At 34.6% G+C, this 23003-nt stretch overlaps 4 protein-coding genes across 7 annotated transcripts; 2 read left to right on the top strand and 2 right to left on the bottom strand.

Annotated features, from left to right (window-relative positions):
* Window positions 1-993: 993 nt before the first annotated feature.
* On the bottom strand, window positions 994-5800 carry LOC105320041 (phosphatidylinositol-glycan biosynthesis class X protein). 4 transcript variants are annotated; one of them, XM_066065396.1, is made up of 6 exons: window positions 5663-5800; window positions 4607-4719; window positions 3975-4113; window positions 2949-3159; window positions 1228-1319; window positions 994-1144 (listed from the first exon to the last, which is right to left on the bottom strand). In XM_066065396.1, the coding sequence occupies exons 2-6, from the start codon at window positions 4711-4713 to the stop codon at window positions 1007-1009; spliced, it is 687 nt and encodes a 228-aa protein (XP_065921468.1). In that variant the 5' UTR covers window positions 4714-4719; window positions 5663-5800; the 3' UTR covers window positions 994-1006. The 4 variants fall into 4 exon arrangements, with proteins under 4 accessions (XP_065921468.1, XP_065921469.1, XP_065921470.1 ...); XM_066065397.1 differs by lacking the exon at window positions 5663-5800 and adding an exon at window positions 5502-5641; XM_066065398.1 differs by lacking the exon at window positions 5663-5800 and adding an exon at window positions 5496-5625.
* Window positions 5687-9100, top strand: LOC105320043 (charged multivesicular body protein 6). The gene is made up of 8 exons (XM_011417805.4): window positions 5687-5822; window positions 6554-6663; window positions 6784-6871; window positions 7000-7086; window positions 7575-7640; window positions 7747-7827; window positions 7934-7994; window positions 8596-9100. The coding sequence occupies exons 1-8, from the start codon at window positions 5745-5747 to the stop codon at window positions 8643-8645; spliced, it is 621 nt and encodes a 206-aa protein (XP_011416107.3). The 5' UTR covers window positions 5687-5744; the 3' UTR covers window positions 8646-9100.
* Window positions 9101-12350: 3250 nt separating this feature from the next.
* LOC105320040 (ubiquitin-like protein ATG12) lies at window positions 12351-18827 on the top strand. The gene is made up of 4 exons (XM_011417800.4): window positions 12351-12474; window positions 15433-15569; window positions 17187-17249; window positions 18205-18827. Exons 1-4 carry the CDS (start codon window positions 12378-12380, stop codon window positions 18262-18264), a joined length of 357 nt encoding a protein of 118 aa, XP_011416102.2. The 5' UTR covers window positions 12351-12377; the 3' UTR covers window positions 18265-18827.
* LOC105320039 (cilia- and flagella-associated protein 52) lies at window positions 18825-22697 on the bottom strand. Its single transcript, XM_011417799.4, has 11 exons — window positions 22538-22697; window positions 22180-22379; window positions 21891-22027; window positions 21664-21792; window positions 21361-21460; window positions 20999-21264; window positions 20668-20886; window positions 20417-20565; window positions 19908-20244; window positions 19545-19782; window positions 18825-19405 (listed from the first exon to the last, which is right to left on the bottom strand). The coding sequence occupies exons 1-11, from the start codon at window positions 22596-22598 to the stop codon at window positions 19244-19246; spliced, it is 1998 nt and encodes a 665-aa protein (XP_011416101.1). The 5' UTR covers window positions 22599-22697; the 3' UTR covers window positions 18825-19243.
* Between the last annotated feature and the right edge of the window lie 306 nt (window positions 22698-23003).

Here is a 23003-nt window from a genome sequence, read left to right as displayed (position 1 = left end):
ACCCACTTCATGTAAGGAGATGTACACCCACTACATGTATGGAGAAATACAAACACTACATGTAGGGAGATATACACCCACTACATGTAGGGAAAATATTCCCACAACATAAAGGGAGGAATACACCCACTACATGTAAGGAGATAACACCCACTTCTTGTAGGGAGAAATACACCCATTACATGTAAGGAGAAATACACCCACTACACGTAGGGAGATATACACCCATTACATGTAGGGGAAAAACTCCCACAACATGTAAGGAGAAATACACCCACTACATGTAGGGAGATAACACCCACAACATGTAGGGAGATAACACCCACTTCTTGTATTGAGATATACACCCATTACATGTAGGGAGAAATACATCCACTACATATAGGGAGAAATACACCCACTACATGTAGGGAGAAATACACTCACTACATGTAGGGAGAAATACACCCACTACATGTAGGGAGAAATACACTCACTACATGTAGGGAGATATACATCAACAACATGTAGGGAGATAACACCCACTACATGTAGGGATATATACACCCACTACATGTAGGGAGAAATACACTCACTTCATGTAGGGAGATATACACCCACTACATGTAGGGAGAAATACACCCACTACATGTAGGGAGAAATACACTCACTTCATGTAGGGAGATATACACCCACTACATGTAGGGAGATATACATCAACAACATGTAGGGAGATAACATCCACTACATGTTGGGAGAAATACACCCACTTCATGTAGGGAGATATACATCCACAACATGTAGGGAGATATACACCCACTACATGTAGGGAGAAATACACTCACTACATGTAGGGAGAAATACACTCACTACATGTAGGGAGAAATACACCCACTTCATATTTGAAGTATATTTCCCTTGATCTCCCCATTTCGGTTTCAGTTTTGTTTCTGGATAAGATAACTGTCTCCTTTGAAAAGTTGATTCTAGTCATATAGAACAAATATCAGTATATTATTTTGCAATTTTATTTTACATGGGTATGCAACATCTTTGATGATAAATAAAGACAACAGACTATAGTCACTGCCAAAGTTACACTAATTACAGAACCCTGATGATGGAGGCTCCCCACGGGGACATCAAACTCTATGTTGATCACATCCTATAAACACAAAACAGCTGGGTATAAACTTTCACTCTGTAATAAAATTGTTACAATTTCAAGAGTAGAAGATTCTAACTTACTGTTTTGTACTTTATCTCAGTCCAAAGACAATTGTTGTCTACACTGTTACATGGGAATTGTTTCTTATTCATTTGAATTGACTTGTCAATTACTGCAAGCATAAAAAGGCACAAGTTAAGTTATGTTTGAAATATTTTTTTGCTATGTAACATTGTTATTTTGCATCTCTAGAAAAATATCGTCTTTTTGGAGTTGTGAGTCATCCAAAACAAGTTTGAAAAATCTTTTTTACTTATTATTACCGTATTTTCCCGACGACTCGTCGATGCGGACGACTCGTCGAATTGCCCATTTTTAGCCAAAATTTTAACAAAATCCTACGACACGTCGATTCAGACCATACGTCGATCTTATCACTTCAAAATGGCCTATAAAACTGCAGTAATATTATCAGTGTATGATGCCACGATGTCACCGATATTGCTACCAAATATTATTAATGTTTAACATTTAAACAATTACGCTTTATACTTATGCATCAAATTTTCAAATACCGGCAACTTCTACAAAGTCGCTTGCATTTTAAACAATTCCCGATATCGCGTGTAATGCAAAACTAAACTTACTTTGTCAGAAATATTTTATTCCCAAGCATTAAAATAAGTATCCACTCTGACTATCGCCAGTGTATTCGCCATTACGTAACCAGCCACCTGTTGACTCGGCGCGTGGTCAATGTTTGTTTAACAATTTCCGCTGTCATAGGCATGCACCTGTCTCGTGTCGGACTTCAAAGGGGGATCTCAAGTGCAGAAAGCTTTGCAATTTCTGTGATTTGATTTGTATCCAGTTATGCAGTTACACGCTATTGTTTTATATAGACACTGTTAGAAATAGATCGATCATTTGTACGACTTGACAATGACGATATACGACATACATACGTTTCCTAAAAAAAATATCTAACAATAATCAAAGAATTGGACAATAATTAATCAATGAACTATAATCACTCTTGTAACGGTACTCTTTATATACACAGGGAGTGAAATTGCCGTAAAGATCTCAGCCTAAGGGCAAAATTATTAACACAACCGGTGTCAGCCTATTGTATAAACAGTAGTATTGATAATTGCCGATTACGTATTTTAAGATTGAATTTGACCATTAAATATTTCTGATTTATACTTTCCACTAACAACTCTTTACAAATAAAATAATTAAATTTAAAAAAACATCCCCCGGACCTACTGCAATATTTTCTTCCATTCAAACTTGGTTTCAATTTTACTGCGCAATGTTATCTTCCTACTAGTGATACATAGAACCATGTGACGATGTGTTTATAAAAACGGAACGGTAAAACTTTTAATTGATTAAAGACAATGTAACATTTTTTAATAACTGTTGTTATTATTATGTATTTAAGTGTTGACAGATGAGTGAAAATGATAATTATTAAAGATGAACAGTGAATTCATCAACGTAATTTTCAATCACACAGCCAACTCAAGATGATTAAAACCAAGATTTTTAATGCTATTTTTAAAAATTTTCTGACATCTAGCCTACGACAAGTCGAACAAGACGATAAGTCGGGTGCTCTGCTTCAGAGGAAAAAAATACCGACTAATCGTCGGAAAAATACGGTACATGTTTATGAGGTCATGTTAAGAAAGTTGATGAATTTACAAAACAAGATGTGAGAACGAAACATATGTATATGTATTTCCATAATAGGTCAATGTAAATCTGATTTATCAGATGAACAGCTGTTTACCCTGACAAAGAAGATAGAGCCTGGGATTTTTAAGCTGTATTTGGACTGTGTCATATCTTGAAGAGGGCTGGTGATAGCGAATGTGAACTGGAACAGTCACGTTTGTCACGTACTCTGGTCCAATCGCTGTAAATTGCTGAGGGTAAATTATGAATACCAGATTGGGAGATAACTCTTTTGGCTTCTCAATGTCAACTGCTGGACTGTCAAACTGAAAATATATTTTATATTTTACATGAATAGAATTGATTGAATATGTACAGTATATGAAAAAGACACCAGTCTTTTATCACCGTGACTGTACAGTTTTCATAAGGATGGTGAATAGACTTGCTTTTTATCTCAATAACTTTTACAAAGAAATAGTTTCTGTGCTATTTCCCAGTGGTAACTATTGTTAACTAATCTTTTAGAGTGTTATTTCCATAATTTATCTTTTCACTGTCATTTTCCCACTTTGTCTTTGGGCTGTCATTAGCCCACTTTACTTTTGAACTGTTTTTTTTTTTACTTCCATGTTTTATTGAAACTTATCTTCCTACCTTTAGACAGTCAATACTCTTATTTACTATAAACTATACAGGGAAAAATTCGTCCCATTTTTTCATTTGCTCCTTCTGTCCTTGTTGTCAGCTGGGCGAGTTCAAAACAATATCTAAATAACTGTGTTAATTAGAAAGAATATACACATTGTATTTCTTACTATTTCGGGCAAATTCAAGACAGTGTTAATTGAACTGTTTCAAAGTGTAAAAGGACACAAAACACAGGACAAAAATTACCCTGTATACAGTATTGGGCAGGGCTGCGTTCAAGATCCTAGCAACTACAAAGCTCTATTTAGCTGCTAGCTTTGTAATAACAGCATTAATTAATTTGTTCAGTGTGTTCAATAGGACCTAGATAACTAACCTAGCAAATAGGGTTGCAACTGCAATCTTGAATGCAACCTGGGCAGTTCTTTACTTTCCCATTACTAGACAATCTTTTCTTGGTTCACCTTTGAAATGTGATTTCTTTATTTACCTGCGGGCCTCCCTTTTCTCTGTAATTCTTTAATTCATAAGGATCTATATACAACCCAGGGGGAAACTGCTCCTCTATAAGACACTCACATTTTGCGTCTATCAGCGAGGTAGGAATAAAAATCTTGGTGAAGAGTTCCCTACAAGAAAGGATCTAGGTTTAAAACATCAACACATACTTATGACATTACTGATGCAATACATTTCACAGTTATATGGTGTTTAACTTGTTCTACAAGCTTCACTACATGTAGAACAGAGAAGATGATAAAATAATGCATGTGATACAGAAATAAAATTGATAAAGCAAGTTGAATCTTGACATCTCACATTCAACCTTAAATTCCTATCTTAGCTAGGTCAAACTTTTACCATTTAAAGCAGTGGACTAATTGATTTAACCATTGTTGTTCTACATTACAAATAGACAAGGAATATAGCATAAATATATTACAATTTATCTACTGTTAATGAGGGGACTATTATTCTGTTGAAGATGATTTTTTCCACTTCATTGTTGACTGTTTGCATTATAAGTAAGCTTTTAATACCAACAAGCAATATATTATCCTCTTGGAATAAAACTTCTACTTAACTAGCTGTGATTTAAAATATTAGTTCTTTTCAGATTACCTATGGAAGCCATTTTTTCTCACTGTTCTGTACAGGTTCGGAGAAGAAGAGACAGCTGCGGTAATGGCTGTTCCCAAGACCACTAACATGAACAGGTCAACTTCCATAATTATCTGCAAAAAAGAGTTTGTCTTTTTTAAAAACAAAATATTGATTTACATTATATTTATCCCCTTTATGCCAGCAAATACCATTATTTGCACACTTGGTGTAATATTTTTCTTGCAAAATTAATCTATTTTCTTTGTCACTTTTCAAACGGCTTTGAGAACAAAATCCAATGAGTCCCAGGGGCCACATCACTCACCTGAGAAACAATACCCAACGAAAGCTTTCGATCATCTTCAGAGTTTCAAATACAAAATATATAGACAACTAAGTAGAGTAAATATCTTGTTTTCAAATTCTTCTCAACATAGTTTTAAGTTAAGCATTAAGCTCCTTTTGCTGTTTCAGTTTTTAAGAGTAATTAAGATTTTTTTAAAGATTTTTCTTTATTTATTCCAATGTAAAAATTCAAACCCCCTTTCATTGATGCCTCACCCTACTCCCGAGGATCATGATTTGGACAAATGTGAATCTACACACTATGTGAGGATGATTTCACACAAGTTTCAGTTTTTCTGTCCAGATGGTTTTTGAAAAATACCAACAATTTTTCAATAAAATTAATAAAATTATCTGACTCACATTTTTTTTTTTAATTTGAACAAACTTGAATCCCTTTTACCCAATAATGCTTAGAGCAAAGTTTGGTTGAAATTGTGGTTTTTGAAAGGAAGATGAAAATCGCGGAAAAAACCGGGAATCCTATCTTTTGGAACATACCGCGATACAACGGAACCCGCGATATAATGAGAAGAGAGTATACATACATGTACATGCTCACCCTTACCGCATTCCTCCTTAAACGTATATCCAATACGTAAAATTCAAGTACTTAAATTCAATATGGCAGAAAATTACTATAAAACACAAACATTTCTAGGACCTCAACAATTTTAAGTGTTAAGCAAGCATATCCTACGATGCTGCATGCATCATTCTTGATCTTACCTATTTTCATTTTAATTACATCGGGATCGGGATTTCGTCATTAGTGTAATGTTTTCCTGAAAATCGAAAGAAATCTGAAAAAATGGGAGGGCTGTTTTCCAAAGAGAAGAAAACTAAACAACATGAGTCTAAAGTTACCGAACAAGATAAAGCTATTTTGGTAAGACTCACAAAATCGTTCAATTACTATGATACTTCTTGCGAGATTTCGAATTTACTCGGCCATTCATGTTATTTTGTGCACCTTGTATTCAAACAAATGTTTGCTAATATGGGAATGAAGCAATGCTCATTTTTTTCTATTTTGCTCATTAGTGATACCAGCAAACTTAGAGGTTGTGTTTGGTCCTTGGAGGAATCCAGTATTTTTTTTTGGGGGGGGGGGGGGGGTGATCAACTGTTGTGTGGGTGGGGCAGGTTCCAGGGCCATTTTTGGTAACTTTTCTATATGTAATTAATGAGTTTAAAAAATTTCCAAGGGGGGTCAAGACCCTCATTACCCCCCCCCCCCCCTTCCCCGTCAAATTCACTGCTATTAATTGAAGATGATTGACAGAAAAGTTCTTAGCAACACTATACAACTCGACTGCTAATGTTAGTCACAACAAGATTAGTAAGTGACCTTTGATTCTGTCAAGCTATAAACCTTGCTGTCAAAATGATGGAACAGCTATTTATGCACAGTTTAGTAAATTTGTTGAATTTACAAATGTTTCTCTTTCAGTGCATATTGCTATATTACCAACTGTTAGCTTTAAATATTAGTCCTGCTAGGATTAAAAGAATGAATAAGTAGGTTTTTAAACTTCCCTTCTTTACAACATATTTCTTCTTTTATCTTATTGACAACATACACCAGTAAGAAATATAAAATATTCTTTATTTTAATAGCAACTAAAACAACAAAGAGACAAATTAAAACAGTATCAAAAGAAAATAGCAGTGCAGATAGAGAAAGACAGAGAAGTTGCAAAATCATTGCTCAAAGATGGCAAAAAAGAGTAAGTACATGTATTTGATTTGTCAAATGTCATATATGAATTGTATATTATTTTAATGTCAATTTTGATTTCAGTAAACTTTTTAAAAAACTGTTTATTATTGCAATAACTATTTTGCAGCAAAGCCAAGCTCATTCTAAGAAAAAAGAAATTCCAAGAATCATTGATAGAAAAAACTGATGGACAGTTAGAGAATATAGAACGAATGGTATGTCTGATAGATCACACATACAATGTGTTAAGAATTAGTGACAAATTGATAGCTTTTTGAAATAGAAAGGTAGTACATACAGTGTTATCATTTAATTTCATATTTCGTATTGCTCCTTGTTTCAGGTTCATGATATTGAGTTTGCTCAAATTGAGACCCAAGTTGTTCAAGGTCTGAAAGTGGGTAACGATTCCCTGAAAAAGTTACATGAGGTGAGTGATATCTCTTATTAATATGATATACCAGCCGTTGATTGGTGACTGTTAGATCGGTTAAAATACCTGGCCAGATAGGTCAGTGGGTAGCTTCCAAGAGATTCAGGTGGCCCAGATTCAAACCCAGGTCTGGTTCATCATTATTTCTCTGATACCATTACAGATGTAATGATAAGTGTTTTTACATTTGTACATGTAAATATAAATGTAATGTTTACTAAAGATTCTGTAAAATAAAGATATTGCATTCAACATATATACTAGTATGCATTCAAGTTTCTTAAACATTAATGTTACTTCAGTATGACATTCTTGAATTCAAATCTTGTGGCTAGATCCCAAGTTGTAGTTTCATAAAAGTAAGTATTACCGGTATATGTAATAGAAGAAATCTTTAGTATATGCTAATGTTACTGTCAATGAACATGCCCTGTACATTCATTCCCTGACTACCAGATATTCTTAAGAACTCTTAACTTTTATAGATCTTGTCACTGGAGGATGTGGAAAAAATAATGGATGAAACCAGAGAATCCATTGATTACCAGAGAGTAAGTGAACACTCATTTTTGATATATCACATCTGTATTTTAAATGTATGTATAGGAAGATTTATTATGACAAAGGCTTCTATCCCTATTGATGGTCTGGTTTTAGGAGATAGATGAGCTTCTATCTGGTGGTCTAACTGCACAAGATGAGGATGATGTTCTGGCTGAATTAGAAGAAATTGTCAAGGCAAGTTTTACACATTAAATATTTTTATCTTTGAAATACATGTATTTATTATCTGACTAAATTCTTGTGAATATGAAATCAACAATGTGAGAATTTTCCTATTTAGGTGGATCTGCCTGAAGTCCCACAAGATGAGCTTCCTGAGATTGAGGAGCAAAAACGAAAAGGTACACCATTCTTTCTTATTTTGCTACAGCATTTAGAATTTTGTTCGCATTTGTTGCTCTCAAAGGGAGATAACTTCAGCCAAGCAATCATTAGTCACAGTCCAATATCAGCTGTTCTGAATTCTTTGAGGGAATTTTTATTGGCTTATACTTTTGTATTTTTAATGGCTTACTTTGTATCATATAAAACATGTATAGCTTTATTTTTTGTCTTTCTGAAACTTATGATATATTCACTTCAGCATAAAAACTCACTGAGAGTTCATTGAAAAAAGTCAGAAGTTAGTGTCACCAATGGATGAGGAGAGGAAAATAATTAAACATATTCTTGTACATTTATGCATATTAGGTGTGCAGCTAGCTATTCCTCTGCTCTTCCTTTGTACCAGTAGATAACATATGTAAGGCAGAGTCTGACAAACTGATTGTGTGAATTGGGGAACAGATATTAAAACTGACAACTTTTGCTGATTATTGATTGACAAGGGAATCTTGGAGTTTTTAAATACTGGTTTGTGTGGAAGCAATATATATACCAGTATACACATATTTACTATTTACTTTTCTTATGTTTGAAATCCCCATTTTTTTCTGTTTTCAGACAAGCCACAGAAGACTCGACAAGAACCAGAGGCAATGTTAGCATCCTGATGTGAATCCAAGAACTGTAGGATAATTCTGTGATATGAACACCAGATAATAACATCTGCAATTTTTTCTGACCATGTTTAAGATATTGTCAAGTTTATGACTATCAAATTGCATTATTTATATATAACTAATCTAAAGCTACTCAAGTCTTTATCTTTGTACCATTATCATGGGATTTTAAGAATAAACTCTTGTGGTGAGTTTTATGTTTACTCAGTGAGCACAGGGAAGACTAAGTACTGGTTTCTCTTAAAGCAATTGATTTAATCTCTAGAATTTCCACCTTCTTTGATAAGGTCGTCTTTTTTTTATTGATCAAAAGATCATAAGAAAGAAAGACATTTTGCATAATAAAAGAGTTAATTCATTTAAAAGAAATAAAATTGAAATTTTTCATTCTGTTGTTAACTGTAGCATATGCTAGCAAACAACAAATAAAAAGCATCAGGCCACAAGTCTTTTTTATTTTTCATTTCTTTGATATGTTGAAGATTTCTGTAATCTAAGTCTGCTCATGATTCATCCTTGAAACCATGAGCTTTTCTATGGCAGAATATTGGTTTTTACATTTTTCTTATATTATCTATATTTTGTTACCATGAATGGAATGTACAATCATGTATGTACAGTGTAATAATATGTATGTTTTGAAATTGAACATGATATTATACATTATCATTATTACATATAATTGTGAATAAAGGTTAATGATATGAAGTCTACTTTGTTAAACTTTGTAAAATCACCAAAGACAAGCCACTTTTTTACCTAACATACAGGTATGTAATCTGTCACTACTGTAGATTCCTTATTTTATGCGAGTACTTAATGTCGGGATTCAACGGGTTTCCATCAAATCGCGAGAACATAAAATTGCCAATGCCGAAATTTTATCAAAGTTTTATGTATTTTACATATGTTAGAAAATTAAAAGTGAAATTTTGAAATTAGCGAGACGGGCTTCTCGCTATTTTACACGGATATTAATTCCTTGCGTTTAATTAGGAATTTACAGTATTATCTATAAACGTTCAATGCTTTGACAAAATCTAATGTACATTTGGAGTCGGTACCTTAGTGCATTAAGTTTGATATCTTTCAAGAAAAGGATTTCAAGCATCTTATGTTCAGAGTAGTTTGACCCATGACTTTTGACGTTATCACCAATAGGGGTCATCATAACTTTAAAAAGAGTTCAGTCTGTACATAGTGTAATAATGGATTGGAGAACACATAGAGTGTACTGGCAAATAGTTGACAGAACAAAAAAAGTCTAGTGAAGGATAGCTGACAGAACACATAGATTGTACATGTACTTACATATAGCTGACAGAACACAGAGAGTGTACTGATGGATAGTTGGTAGAAAACAGAGAGTTTACTGCCAGATAGCTGACAGAACACGGAAAATGTACTGACAAATAGCTAACAAAACACAGAGAGTGTACATGTACTGACGGATAGCTGACAAAGCACAGACAGTGTACTGACGAATAGCTAACAAAACACAGAGAGTGTACTGACAGATAGCTGACAGAACACATAGAGTGTACTGACAGATAGCTGACAGAACACAGAGAGTGTACTGATGGTAGCTGACAGAACACAGAGATTGTACTGATGGATAGCTGACAGAACACAGAGAGTGTACTGGTGGATAGCTGACAGAACACAGAGAGTGTACTGACTGATAGCTGACAGAACACAGAGAGTGTACTGATGGATAGCTGACAGAACACAGAGAGTGTACTGACAGATAGCTGACAGAACACATAGAGTGTACTGACAGATAGTTGACAGAACACAGAGAGTGTACTGACAGATGGCTGACAGAACACAGAGAGTGTACTGACGGATAGTTGACAGAACACAAAGAGTGTACTGAGGGATAGCTGACAGAACACAGAGAGTGTACTGACGAATAGCTAACAAAACACATAGAGTGTACTGACAGATAGCTGACAGAACACATAGAGTGTACTGACTGATAGCTGAAAGAACACAGAGAGTGTATTGACGAATAGCTAACAAAACACATAGAGTGTACTGACAGATAGCTGACAGAACACATAGAGTGTACTGACAGATAGTTGACAGAACACAGAGAGTGTACTGACAGATGGCTGACAGAACACAGAGAGTGTACTGACGGATAGTTGACAGAACACAAAGAGTGTACTGAGGGATAGCTGACAGAACACAGAGAGTGTACTGACGAATAGCTAACAAAACACATAGAGTGTACTGACAGATAGTTGACAGAACACAGAGAGTGTACTGACAGATGGCTGACAGAACACAGAGAGTGTACTGACGGATAGTTGACAGAACACAAAGAGTGTACTGAGGGATAGCTGACAGAACACAGAGAGTGTACTGACGAATAGCTAACAAAACACATAGAGTGTACTGACAGATAGCTGACAGAACACATGGAGTGTACTGACAGATAGCTGACAGAACACAGAGAGTTGACTGACTGATAGCTGACAGAACACAGAGATGGTACTGATGGATAGTTGGCAGAACACAAAGAGTGTACTGACTGATAGCTGAAAGAACACAGAGAGTGTATTGACGAATAGCTGACAGAACACATAGAGTTTACTGACAGATAGCTGACAGAACACAGAGAGTGTACTGACGGATGGCTGACAGAACACAGAGATTGTACTGATGGATAGTTGGCAGAACACAGAGAGTGAACTGACAGATAGCTGACAGAACACATACAGTGTACTGACAGATAGCTGACAGAACACATAGAGTGTACTGACAGATAGCTGACAGAACACAGAGAGTGTACTGATGGATGGCTGACAGAACACAGAGATAATTGTACTGATGGATATATATAGTTGGCAGAACACAGAGAGTGTACTAATGGATAGCTAACAAAACACAGAGAGTGTACTGACAGATAGCTGACAGAACACAGAGAGTGTACTGACTGATAGCTGACAGAACACAGATATTGTACTGATGGATACCTGACAGAACACAGAGAGTGTACTGATGGATAGCTGACAGAACACATAGAGTGTACTGACAGATAGCTGACAGAACACATAGAGTGTACTGATGGATAGCTGACAGAACACATAGAGTGTACTGACAGATAGCTGACAGAACACAGAGAGTGTTCTGTCATACAGCTAGGTGACAGAACACAGATATCGAGTGTACCATTTATAGGTATAGCTGACAGAACACGTATATACATGCAGAGACTTTAGATCTGCCAACAGAATTTTACAAAAACACACAGAGTCTACTGGTGAATAGTTGACAAGTGCAAGTAAATATGCCTACTTTAAAAAGGATCACAAGAGTGCATCTTATAGAGCTCTGTTACATCAATAGCTTAATATAGGCACGTTATTTTATTCCCCCCCCCCAAAAAAAAATTATGCCTTGCACTTGAAATATAATGACATTTGCACGAAATACTATGTTGTGTGCAGGAAATAATATTTTTCTATCTTTTTTGTAAAATATTTAAAAATGTGTACTAAATGTATCACTGTAGTAAATCTTGCAACAAATTAGTAACTATAATTGACAAAAATATATACAAAATTGGCTATGCGTGTATTTTAACTTCTCTGTTAGCAGGATTAAATTGAATAATTATTATCATTATTTTTCTATGCCCCCCCCCCCATTTTCCGCATGCATATTGGGTACTATTCGGTTTTTAGTGCTGTCTAATTTGACAGGAAGTAAACAAACATGTCTGATGACGGAAATGAAAGTAGAGACAGTAAAAACACAGAAACTGAAGAGAAGAGCACACCAGCAAGTCCAAGTCATGTCGCCGAAACAAAAAGTGAGGGAATAATAATTTACCTTTTATTTTACATACACAGCCTCTACCATGTCCATATCTACAAAATTATTGTTTGTGTAGAGGGGAGGGGGGGGGGGGGGGAGGGGGTTTGCTGGGTCTTGTGGGGACTCGTGTCTTTTGAATGATATTGTTTATTTTGTGTAAGGAATCTTCTTCTATTGTCTTTTGATCGGGATATGTGTTGCCTACCATTATTATCGATTTTAGTTAGATTTACTATGTACACTGTTTACTGCACAGGTTTAGAGAGTTTTAGGAGTTAATTTTTACTATACTATACATGTATTTCATAACAAGCATGAATTAAAGAGCCCTGACATAAGAGTAGAACAGTAGAACATGTTTTGTGAATTTTACATCTCTGATAGAGGTCTCCAGACCTTTCTTAATATGACCTTCTTCAGCTGCAGAACTATATTGCTCCATGGGAAATACGGTTTGACTGACCACAGTTCAGTGCTCCGGTGCTTGTATGAAAGGTTAAGAACTGGTTGGGGACAATCACCCAAATGGGTGATAATAGCCTGTTTGGGATATAATATAAATGGGATATATATAAATTCAGAATGCAAAAAATAGACTAGAGAGAAAAAAAAAAGTAATTTTGCCATAAATCTGAATATTATCAGAACCGCTTTAGTGTGCTGTTTCAGATAGCGCCAAGTTAAATTCTGTCAGCTATGTCGTGCATAAACAATACCCGCTCCTTAATCACAAACATTCTTATTGGGGGATTCAGGTAACCGCTGATTGGCTGCTGGTGAAGACTAAATTATGCAAAACAACAACTATCAGAAATGAAAATTCACCAGGTTACTTGTCACCCATGACTGTCAGCATTGGGGTATTTTACGGAAGTGTATACTTTTGACAAAACATAATATAGCTGTAGCTCTAGGATGAAAATTTGGGTTAGACTATATATAGTTCAGTGCATGTGATACTTACGAAAAATTTGCAATTTACGGCACACAAAAAATATGCTAGTTTTGAACAGATTAACATTATATCATACCACATTAATTATTTGCACACAATTCATTTAAAAATTCTTCATTCAGTTTATTACTGTTTATTGTTGATGCTTTACTTGCCCCAAACTTTCTCGTAACAAACAATCTTAAGGCTGATTAACAGACCTCAGAAAGCGGATCAAGAGTCATCATTTTTATATGTAAACAAACCATGCCACTGTATTGAGCTGATAATGGGGTTTTAAAATAATTCCATGAGAAGTGAAGAAATGACATGGGGTAAAATGTATGAGGATATTTTGGTATAGATTATTTACACAGAATGTGGTAGGGTACCGGTAAAAGGAGAATAAATGAATCAAAAGCTTGCCTTGCGAAGATGGCTCAGTTCTACATACATATACCCCGTTGCACTTTCTACTTCCGTCTCAATATCTTTCATATCATAATTCAATTTGTTTATTGACTGTTGATTGCTGATTGAAAGATGACTGTAGAAATAGAGAAATTCATCTCTATTATTTCAACTGGTAAGTAAAATTAGGTAATACATGTAACAGTTACTATTTTATACTTTTATATACATGAAATGAATGCGAAGCACATACAGCAATATACTGTATTTTGTTTAACGCCATTGTTGCAAACCATGGCCAACATGTACAATTCTCTCCCATCTAGGAGAGAGCTATGCATTCTCAGGACTGTGTCTACACAGAGAGAGAGAGAGAGAGAGAGACAGAGAGAGAGAGACAGAGAGAGAGAGAGAGAGAGAGAGAGAGAGAGAGAGAGAGAGAGTTTTACTTAGAATTTAAACAGAAGAGGAGAGTCAATGTTGGGGAAAAAATGAACTGTTCTGAAAAATCAATAGTATCTGGCATTGCATAAGATTGCATAGAAAACTCAGCCTAAGAAAATGAGTTGACCAATCATAAAGTTTTAACACTGGGGGTGTGTATTGCTTATGCTTGACGTAGCCGACAGAATTGATTGCTATGCCATTTGAGAAAGCACACCAAAGTGGATCTGATAATTAATAATTACACAAATTCAACAACTTTTGGATAGCAAATTTTTTTTAGATTGATCCCTAAAAAGTTTTGGATATACTGAGGGATTAATAGTAGGGTTACCTGAAAACTTGTTCACCAAAATTTGTTTTATTTCATATATTTTAATGTAGATTTACATTATTTTAACATCAGAATGCTATAAGACCATAAATTTTACTATTTTAAGGTCAGACGAAACGTTCCTCGAGCATCTTTTTTGTATCTCCTCGTAATAAAGAGTTCAAATAAAAATTATTATTTTTATAATTATTTCAAAATGATTAAAATTTACTTGTATATGGTAATATGTCTAGATGGTCGAGTGGTTATAGTCGTGGCCGCTCACTGACAAGAGCGTAGGTTATTGAGGTCGTGAGTTCAAAGCCTGGCCCCGACCAAGTTTCACTATCATATTTAGCTGTGCTGTATATTTATTTACTTTTATATCAGCAATTCAAGTGTATTTTCAAGAATATTATATAGGAAATTACATACTCTAGTATTTTGCAGAAATGCCTGGTAAGGTATCCTAATATTGTCAAAGTAGTAGTAAACCATTAACAAATTCCTGGAAAAAGTTATATAAAATTGAGGAACGTGTCGTCTGACCTTAAAGGGACACACTTGTTACTAATTCTTAATTTCTTTCCCACTCATTTGGGCAGTGAATTTAACATTTCTCAATTCCTTTTGGAAAATTGTGTCATTTACATACATTTAAAAATAATAAATAGTTAACTCATCGATGGAGGATGGGCAACCACGAATAGCCTTAGAGCAATTTATCTCTCGGAATGAATTAGGTGACCTTAAAAAAGATGCATGTACAATTTTGTAGGTATTCATTTTTTTTAAATTAAACAACTGTTACAGATGGGTATTGTCTTGGAACTTAATATTTCTTTCTATAGTTGATGTACTTTTAAAACCAGCCGGAGATGCTCCAATTATGAAGAAAAAGAAGTGGGCTGTAGACAGGAATAAACGGATTGGCTGGGTGGGAGAGTTCATCAAGAAGTACCTAAAACTTACTGCTCAGGATTCTGTGGTATGTTACATTACTGATATTATACAAATTTCATGTGCTAGCATTTGTTGATATGCCAAATAAAGGATATTTTTATTTCATTATTTATTAAGCAAATTCCCATTGCGATCATTGTTTGAAGTGTTTGTAACATTTTTTTTAATCACAATTGTTAAATCAAATATCTTTAACAAATATTGTAAGTTAATGCTATTTAATTATTTTAATGATGAAATGTATTTATTGTTTTCTATTACAAAATCTATCTAATAATGCTCCAGCCTTAAAATGGCCAGAGGCATTTAGTGTTACCCTGTTCTGTCATTTAGTTTTCAATCATTCCTTCATCTTTAACTCTCCGTTCAATATCTCTGCAAAGTTTCACACATTTAACTCAAATTTGATATATAGATAAGCATAGTAATATTGCAGATTAAGTTCGGATTCAGTCTCCTGCTCCAATGATTTTTGACAGAGTTATGCCCCTTGAACTTAAAGACATAGAATTTCTGCTCTTTAATTTTTAAAGGAGTGTATCAATAAAATAAGTTGAAATTGCATATAAAAAATACAGGTCAAGTTCAAATTTGGTTGGTCCAGGTCCGATGATTTTTGACAGAGTTATGTACCTTGAACTTAGAAAAAAAAAGATTAGAAATTTTCAGTTTTTGCTCTTTAACTTTTTAAGGGATGTATATTTATAAAGTTGAAATGGCATATACAGGTATTTTACCAAAAATGACAGGTCAAATTCAAAAAAGTCCAAAAAGATAAGAAATTTTCTGTGCAATCAAACAGCATCTAGAATATTTACTGCCTGTAGAGGCATTAATTTTGTGGTGTTAAGTGTTAATGCTCACCATCTTCAAAGCATAAAGGAAAGCATTTCATTGGGTAAATTAAACACTCGGGTGTTATAGCAGGTTTTATGTTTATATTTTATACCCCAAGGCTTGGGAATAAAATACAACTCCTTGGATTAAAATTGTATACTACATGTATCAGGAAAGTTCTGTGTTTATAAATACCTTTTCATAATAAGATATTGTAATCATGACAGTAACAATAAGTAACTCTACTGCACATAGATACTGTATTTTATGGATGATATGTTGATGCTGGGTATAAGACAGATTTCTCATTTTAAGACAAAATTCAGAAAAAAATCCTTTGACTGGATCAGATGATTTTCTATCACTGATCACTAAACATACCAAGTAAAATTTATTACTGATATTCATAATTACATGATTTATTCATAAACGAAAAGCATAAGGCTATTAGAAAATTAAAAGGTTTAAATTTTATTAAAAATATTTTATAATGGTGCTGATTTTTTTAATGTTTTTTGTTCTGTAAAGGACACATCCTGTGTTCATAACAAGCTGCAGAGTTTCTGTATATCTGACATTTTTCTCAGTCTTTCTCTTCTGCACTACACACCTTCTTGGGTTTAATTTATGAAGTTATATTTATGCCATACTATTTTACAATATCTTATATATTATCTATATTTTTAAAGCTCTGTTTAACAGAAGCATAGCTTAAAAGATTAGGTGCCGGTGTGTCGCCGAGTCTAACCATTATTAAGGCCTACATTCATTTGATAGATATCTAGTATTGTATATTTATTTACAGTTCTTGTATGTAAACCAGTCTTTTGCTCCTACACCTGACACAGAAATTGGCTCTATATTTGATGTAAGTATATGGACAGTGGATTTAACAAATGCTTATAGGCCATAGTGGTCACCTGAGTACAAAACTTGTCGTTAACCTTGTGAAAGATCCATAGAATGGAAATTTAATAAAGCAAAATGGACAGATAAAGATACTAAGGTCAAGATCTAGTAAATGACTTTAGAGTGCCTTTTTGGTGCTAGAACCATTATGATGTCATAATTGATGTGATGAAAAATTTTCTTGTATTTTATGGCTATAAGAGAATTATGTAGAAAACAAAATTGATTCTTCACATTCTTTATAAAACTACAGAAAAAGTAATCCTGATACCTGTATTAAATTTGATTTGACATCATTTTAAGAGGAGGTCTTCAGCTTGTTTAATGTCATTTTTGAAGAGACTGTAGGCATTCTATATATATTTTATTAGTCAAAAACGGACGAAACTCAGAGATTAGTTACTTAATTTATATCCTTCATGTTACATAGAAATTTACTGTGAAAACATGACGTTTTATTGTGTTTACCAGAAATTTAAGCCAAAGTACACCCTATCAAACAAAGCTATTGTTGTAAAGCATCATTGAACTTTCAAAGAACAAGATTCTTATGGAGATCTTGGAGCATGATAATACTTTTGACTGGAAGAGTTTCATAAAATCAGTATGATTGAGTTTGGAAGGAAGAATAAACATGTTGTCCAGCCCATGATGGCAACAATTTTTTATGAAAAATAAATGCATATTGTAGTTCCTAACATGATACTGAGCTATATCATAAACTTGGCTCATTATCAAGAAGCATGAATGACAGCTGATTTGTACTTTTTACAGTATGTGTACTTAAATTTGGAATTTGAACTTAATTTTCGTCATGTGAATTAAAGTTTCCAAATTATTTAGATGTTCTATACTGTAAGCCATTTGATAAATACTTACCAACGTTATCCTTCAAAATTCTGTTTTCTTTTCAGTGCTTTGGGAGTGATGGAAAACTTGTGTTACATTACTGTAAAACACAGGCCTGGGGTTAACCACAAGAAGCAGTAGCTGGTGTCTTTAAAACTGTCTAAGTTATGTAAAAGAAGAAAGGGGGTACTTTTGTTTTTTGTGATGGGATCAACATTGTGAGCTAGTGCCTCAACCAAAGGATCAGTACAAAGTATTTATGTAAACATATGGGCACAGACATGTTTAATGTGGTTGATGGATGGCTCTTGGTACAAGGTGGTAGTGATAGAAGAAAATCAACCCAACCATCCTGTAGAGTTTTAACTTGTACCTTAAACTTTATAGGTCTTTTTTGGAGGGGGATTTCTAGCTTATTGACCACATGTAGTTGATGTTTAAGGGTAATTTACAGGATTAAAAACTTTCACAAACAGATTGAACATTTATTAGAAAAAACCCAGATTCATTTAAATGTACTATAAAATGCAACATGTACCTGGCATCAGACTTTTGAATTTTAACCAGATTTTAACACAGTATCATTATGTACATGTGTTAATCCTTACATGGTCATCACATTTGATGTGAAATGTACTGTTTGTTTTATTTCCAAGTTCATGAAAAAGTAAAGAATGAAAATTGGTAAGAGTGTTGTTTTCTTTTTATTTTATATGAAAAGAAAAATATTTGGGATTACAGTCCATGAAAAATACAGGTCATATAGTCATTCATAAATTCAATGCAATAGCAAACACTTGAAGAAAGTTTCTTTTATAGGAGTGAAATTTTTCAATTCATGAAATGTTAAGTCATTCTCATACATGTATGTGATACATACTACTACATAAACATAAAAAAAAAACAAGAACATCATCAAATAAATACATAACACATGTCTTATTGTACACAATTAAGTATGCCTATTTTTTTGTACATGTGTCTCAAAAATGTGTCACTTATCTTTATAAATCATTAATATACTCAGTCATCACATAACATCCCTTTCTTTTCCGCAATATCACTTATCTCTCCCAGATTACTTATAAGAGCCCAAGGACATTATCACTTGATTCTGGGCTCCTGGGGGAACTTCCAGACCAGGATGGCACCATCAGCACTGACGCTGACAATGTACCTTTGGTTTGGACAGATCTTGGCCTTCTTGATAGGAGCGCTGTGCCCGATTCCAACAAAAATGACTTCTCCATCCTCATAAGTCCAGACCTGTAAGATACATAGACTCATAGAGAACAAATTTGATGCTATTGTCATTTGACAATTTTAAAATGTTTTTCAGATGTACTTTCAACATTTACAACCACTTCTGTTCTTAACATATTTTTCAACATTTTGAGAGTTTTACCTTGAGCAGCTTGTCATCACCACCAGTGACAAAGTAGTTCTGGTCAGGGGATACATCCATAGCATTGATGGAGCCACTCTTGGATCCTTCTAGTTCCCGGATTCCCTTCCCATCACAGCATTCCCAGTATCCAACTTTCCTATCCGTGCCTCCAGTGATGATTTGGCACTCTTTGGCTCCATAACATACTGCCTGGAACAAGGTGTTGGAAAACACAATCTGGCTCCTCTTTCTTCGTCTAAAAAAGACAATGATAATATTATGATATGCATGAAGACCGTGCGTTATGGAAGTTTGAAAAGAAAACAACTGAAATTGTTGACTGACAAGACAAGTTACTGATATACTGGTATTAGAACTTACTCTAGATCCCAAATGATGCATGTTCCATCAGTGCTAGCAGATGCACACTCCTTATCATTTCTGGTGATTTTGATGTCAGAAACTCGTCCCTTGTGCTCCATCATGGTTTCTACCAGGGAGACAGTATCTTTGCCCCGTGGGTCGTAACTCTTGGAGATTCTCCAGATTCTGACCTGACCCTCTCCACCTCCGCTGACAATTCCCAAGCCATCAGAAGTACAAGCAAGGGCAGTCACTCCTTTACTGTGAGCTTCCTCTATCAAAAATTTCTCAACAAGGGATGTACTTTTATCCTTTGCAGCAAATCCATATCCTCTGATTTTTCCATCATCCCAAGCTATAAAAAATTCAAAATTGTGAAGATTTTATTATTTGCTGTTTCATAAAATTTTTAAATACATTTTATTGAGCAATTTCAATGAGGATTAGTAGAAAGGCACAGCCTATATAAATCTTCTCCTTGTAAAAGAAAAAATTCTTTTTTGAAAGAGGGAATTTTTTTATCATACCTGAAATGATGGTTTTTCCATCTCTGGTGAGGTCAACAGCATTGCAGGTCATGTTCTTCACAACTTGTCTGCGTATCTCCTTCTTCAGCTTCAACTGCCAGATCCTGATTTCTTCGTACTGAGAAGTGACTATCAACTCCCCCGTTCCACTGTAATGTAAAAAGATAGGTATTGAGTACTCTATAGCAAGGTATTTTGGATGTTGTAAAAGTTTGTCAATTATTAAGAGATGATCAACAATTTAAACTTACTAAGGGAAGACAACATCTGTTATTTCATGCGAATGACAGGTTTTGATGAGTTCAGCCCCTTGATTGGCATTATCTTTGCTTTTCTCACAATTGAATTCAGCGAAATTGAAGCGATAGATTTGAGAATTGGCAGTTCCAACATAAAACTGGTGTCCATCTCCTCTAAGAGCAATAGATGTGATTGCACATGTCTTCTTGGTTTTGCAATCTCTCCATGACCTGTCAAAATGTCAGAGAAATGTAATGCAAATTTATATGGACAAAAATCAAGACAATAAGAAATATATCCATGTATTTGAGAATACATATATTTACTCGTAATTATACAAACCTTTTCTTTTCAAAACAGATTTTTCCTTTCTTGTTTTTGCTGTCTTTCTCAACTTTGTTAAAGAACTGAACAAGGGCCACTTCACCATCCCCAGACCCAACTAATAACTGCCCAGACTTGATCAGGGAGAGGCAAGTCACACCACTCTTAAACTTCTCCTTCTCAGGCCCCAGGAATTGGAAAAATTTGGTGTTCATGTTTACTCCTATGATATCTCCTGTTGTTGTTCCACAGAAAAAGAATGGCTCCTGGAAGTTGTCGGCCATCTAAAACAGGAAATAAGAACAGAGTTACAGTAAACTTTTTGATGGCTTTTATAATTTTCTACAATGCAATGAAATTCATGATGCACCCGTCCTCACCTGTATACACTTGACCACTCTTTTCAACTGTCCCATGGTCACATCAGTGGGTCTTATTTTTCTGTTGTCTCTGTCCAGTTCCCAGACACGCAAAGTACCACTGTAAAACATTTTAATACATTTACAAAAACCCAAATGTACATGACTACATGTACAATAATTCAAACATCAGAATATACTAAGGGAGATAACTCTCCTTTGGTAAGTTGATATGGTACATGTTTATATACCAATGATCACCAAAAATTCATTACTGCAGTTGTGATATCATAATTTTTACATTTTAAGCATTGGAATACTTACTCTCCTCCAGTCACAAAGACGTCATCACTTCTGTTAGAGAATGCCACACAATATGTGATTCCAGCGCTCTCAACCTGTGCCTGATGTCCACAAATGGCTTCTTTCTTGGCAATATCCCATACTACCACACTGAAATATAAATATGTATCAGTAACTCATTTAGTGAATTCATTACCGGTAAGAAAATATAGGTGAAATTTTCCTTCAAAACATCTATGTGTGCTTACCAACTGTCATCTTGTCCCCCTAATGACACCAAATACAATTCATTGGGAGAGAAGGCAAGGTCCTCAACCTTGACTTTATGGAGAGTAAGCCTGGCATACAACTGTCTGCTCTCAAAGTCCCAGATTATCACATCAGCCTGTCACCAAACAGAAAACTTGAATTTTCATACAGAAATAGATAATGAGTACTGAGAAAGACAACACCGTGGATAAAACTGGACATTTCTTTTGGCCATGCAAATAAATGGTTTACGTATGCAAATTATATATAAATTAAGTGTCTTCTAACCTTAAAGCCCATGTGTGTGACTTGTCCAGAGGCTAAATATTTCCCACTGGGTGAGACAGTGACACAGGAGACATTGTCTGTGTGTCCCCAAAGGAAATCCTGCTTCTGGGTAGCAATATTTTCTATGACTACAGTACATCCCAAAGGGTAAATTAGATGTTCTCGTCCTGGATGAACTTTCAGTCCGCTTGCAACTGAGCCTAAATAAAAGCATAAAATAAATCTTAAAATAATCATGTATTAACATGCAGAGTAGAAGAAATGTAACATAGTTTAACATAAATTGAAACTGGTTATGAATAAAAATAATATTTCTTTTGGCAAAATTATAAAGATAAACGATGCATTATTGACTTACCATTAAAACCAATGACAGAATCAAGTTCCAAACGAGGAACGTTTATTGGTGAATCTCCCATTATTCACCTATAATATTCCGACTCACGTTCCCTTCCAGCACAAACAGATCAACCCTTTGAAATTTAGAATGTTGTCATTGGATACAAACATGGCGACAAGCGTGAGCGCCCTCTGTTGTGTTTAAACGTAATCCGCAAAATCGCGGGAATATTTAAAGTCTAAGTTGTTTGAAGATTTCGTCTAATTTAAATTTATGTACGAAAAAAACCCCAACAATTTTAATGCTTTGGAAAATGTTAGTGAATGCTTTAATTATACTATGATGAAACTACAACTGGGGGTACAATTATGACCAATTGATGAAAAAAAGAATCACATTTTACAATCATCAGTGATTATCACAGTTTTCTTCATTAAGGTATCTTAATTCAAGTGCGGATCCAGAGGGATCAGGATGTTCAATT

This window comes from Magallana gigas, chromosome 7, assembly GCF_963853765.1.
Source record: "Magallana gigas chromosome 7, xbMagGiga1.1, whole genome shotgun sequence".
Lineage (NCBI taxonomy): Eukaryota > Metazoa > Mollusca > Bivalvia > Ostreida > Ostreidae > Magallana > Magallana gigas.
The sequence above is the reverse complement of the archived record's forward strand: the minus strand, read 5'-3'. Positions and strand labels throughout refer to the sequence as shown.